The sequence below is a fragment of the Danio rerio genome, chromosome 17 (genome assembly GCF_049306965.1).
Source record: "Danio rerio strain Tuebingen ecotype United States chromosome 17, GRCz12tu, whole genome shotgun sequence".
Taxonomy (NCBI): domain Eukaryota; kingdom Metazoa; phylum Chordata; class Actinopteri; order Cypriniformes; family Danionidae; genus Danio; species Danio rerio.
Genome location: NC_133192.1, coordinates 965,001 through 967,500, shown reverse-complemented (window position 1 = coordinate 967,500; position 2,500 = coordinate 965,001). Strand labels below are relative to the sequence as shown.

General features: G+C 45.5%; 1 protein-coding gene across 11 annotated transcripts in view; it reads left to right on the top strand.

Annotated features, from left to right (window-relative positions):
• Positions 1-2,500, top strand: part of LOC101884734 (ryanodine receptor 3-like) — a 275,348-nt gene that overhangs the window by 183,611 nt on the left and 89,237 nt on the right. For all 11 annotated transcript variants that reach the window (XR_012393129.1, XR_012393127.1, XR_012393126.1 and 8 more), the window contains one exon: positions 182-244. Coding sequence is in view for 7 of the 11 variants with exons in the window: in XM_073927942.1 (XP_073784043.1) it covers positions 182-244 (63 nt within the window). In the remaining 4 variants the exon portion in view is untranslated. The remainder of the gene's footprint in view (positions 1-181; positions 245-2,500) is intronic.

Genomic DNA, 2,500 nt, shown 5'->3' with positions numbered 1-2,500 from the left:
TAAACGTACGGTTACAATCTGCTGGAAACATTGTAAAATATATGCACATCTTGGCATTTTCTTCAAGCAGTTTTCATGCAATATCCCTGATATGCTTGTATAAACAGCTGAACGGAAACACACTCTGTCTGGTAATACTGACTCACAGATGTGACGGTGTTTGTATTGTGTGTGTTTTCAGGGAAACGTCTTCAATCCTGCTCCGCTGGACATGAGCAGTGTCCTTCTGTCCAGAGAACTGCAGGTGATCTACACTGAAGCTAAAGCACACACCAACATTTACACGTCACACGGTGATTTTACTGAGTAACAGTGAGCGTCAAGGTCTAATGCAATCCACAGCTTTTATTATATTTGCTTATTGATGATTGCCAAATCTGTTATTATTAAGAGAATAAGCCCCTGTGAGGTTTTCAAGGGTGTCTTTAATATTCACAAATATATACACAAATGCCAGATACAGCCGTGGATTAAGACAACTGCATCGATGCAATCAAAACAATAAGGTAAATGCAAAAACAACACAATAATAATTCACCTCCTCACACACACACGCACACACACACACACGCTCTCAAAAAGCTGCATAACCTCAACAATAGGCAATAATGTTACAATAGTTCATCATCATCATCATTTTCATCCGCTTATCCAGGGCCGGGTCATGGGGGCAGCAGTCCTAAGAGAGCACCCCAGATTTCCCTCTCCCCAGACACTTCTTCCAGCTCCTCTGGGGTGTTCCCGAGGCGTTCCCAGGCCAGCTGAGAGACATTAGCCCCTTTCACACATACAGACCTTTCTGGAAACTTACCGGAAAGAAAAGTTGTAACATTACCGGTAATTTGGCGGAACGCTGCGCGAACGCAGAGGGAAGAGTGCCGGAAACAGCGCGTGTATGTCTTGAATGTGCTGAAGTGAGACGTCTACTTTAGCCAATCAGAACATTCAGAAACATTCTCGTCCGCGCGGTTTATGAGAGTAAAAGCCTTTGAATATTTTCCCAGATACATTTAGCTGCTAGATGTTAGTCAGATCACGTTTATATGTTCCTTCTTTATGCCAACTGTGTAAATAATTATCGATCAGATGCTTAATTATAAGCCGTTGTTTGTCTCCTTCCTTCAGTTGCTTGACGTGTCGCGTGTGCCCGTGAAGGAGTGAGCGCCAGCACACACACAGATGCGAAAGTGTTTCTCTATATGTTTTCATCAGAGTTGTTCACAATAATGATCCATCCATAGAGTTTGTAATGTAATTAAATGTTTACAAACAAAAGCGCAGCCGTTTACATCTCATTTTAGGTTAATAATGTCAGAATTTACCGCTATTTTGGAGTGGATGTGTGAATGCTCTTTTCCAGAAAAATTCCGTAACGTCCTCGCCTGTGTGAACAGCGCTTTATTGAACTTACTGGTAAAGTCGTTCCGGAAATTTTCCGGATATTTACCAGTATCACTGTGTGAAAGGGGCTATAGTCCCTCCTGCATGTCCTGGGTATTCCCCAAGGCCTCCTCCCAGTGGGACATACCTGGAACACTTACCTAGGTAGGAGTCCAGTAGGCATTCGAAACAGATGCCTGAGCCACCTCAGCTGACTTCTCTGGATGTGGAGGAGCAGCGGCTCAACTCCTAGCTCCTCCCGGGTGACAGAGCTTGGGTGCGCCCTGCCACCCTACAAAGGAAACTCATTTCAGCTGCTTGTATCTGAGATCTTGTCCTTACTGTCATGCCCCAAAGCTCATGACCATAGGTGAGAGTAGGAAGGTTGATTGACCGGTAAATTGAAAGCTTTGCCTTTCGGCTCAGCTCCTTCTTCACCACAACAGACCGGTCCATTACTGGTGCCGCTGAACCGATCCGCCTGTCAATCTCACGCTCCATCCTTCCCTCACTCGTGAACAAAACCCAGACATACTTGAACTCCTCCACTTGGGGTAAGGACTTTCCTCCAACCTTTAAATGGCAAACCACCTTTTTCCGGTGGAGCACCATGGCCTCAGAGGTGCTGATTCTCATCCCAGCCGTGTCACACTCTGCAGCAAACCGCCCCAGCGCATGCTGAAGGTCCATAATCGAAGAAGGACATCATCTGCGAATAACAGAGATGAAATCCCAAGGCTACACTTTAAATTCTGTCCATAAAAATGATGAACAGAACTGGTGACAAAGGACAGCCCTGCTGGAGCCCAACATTCCCTGAAAACAAGTCTGACTTAGGCCCCGTTTACACTAGTACGTTTTAGTTTTAAAACGGCGTTTTAGAATGAAAACGATCCGCGTCCACACTCGCGTTTTACCCAGCGTTTCTGAACTGCTCTCCGTCCACACCAAAACGCTGAAAACGCACATCACGTGACCACACAGACGCTCTCGGGCAAGCGCTGCAGCCCATCTACCCAGATGAGAGCTCTGCTAGTCGGACTTCTCATCAAGCATCTCCCGCTGGATCTAATCTCACTATATTTATTAAACGGGATATTTCATTTATCTTGTTGTCTTT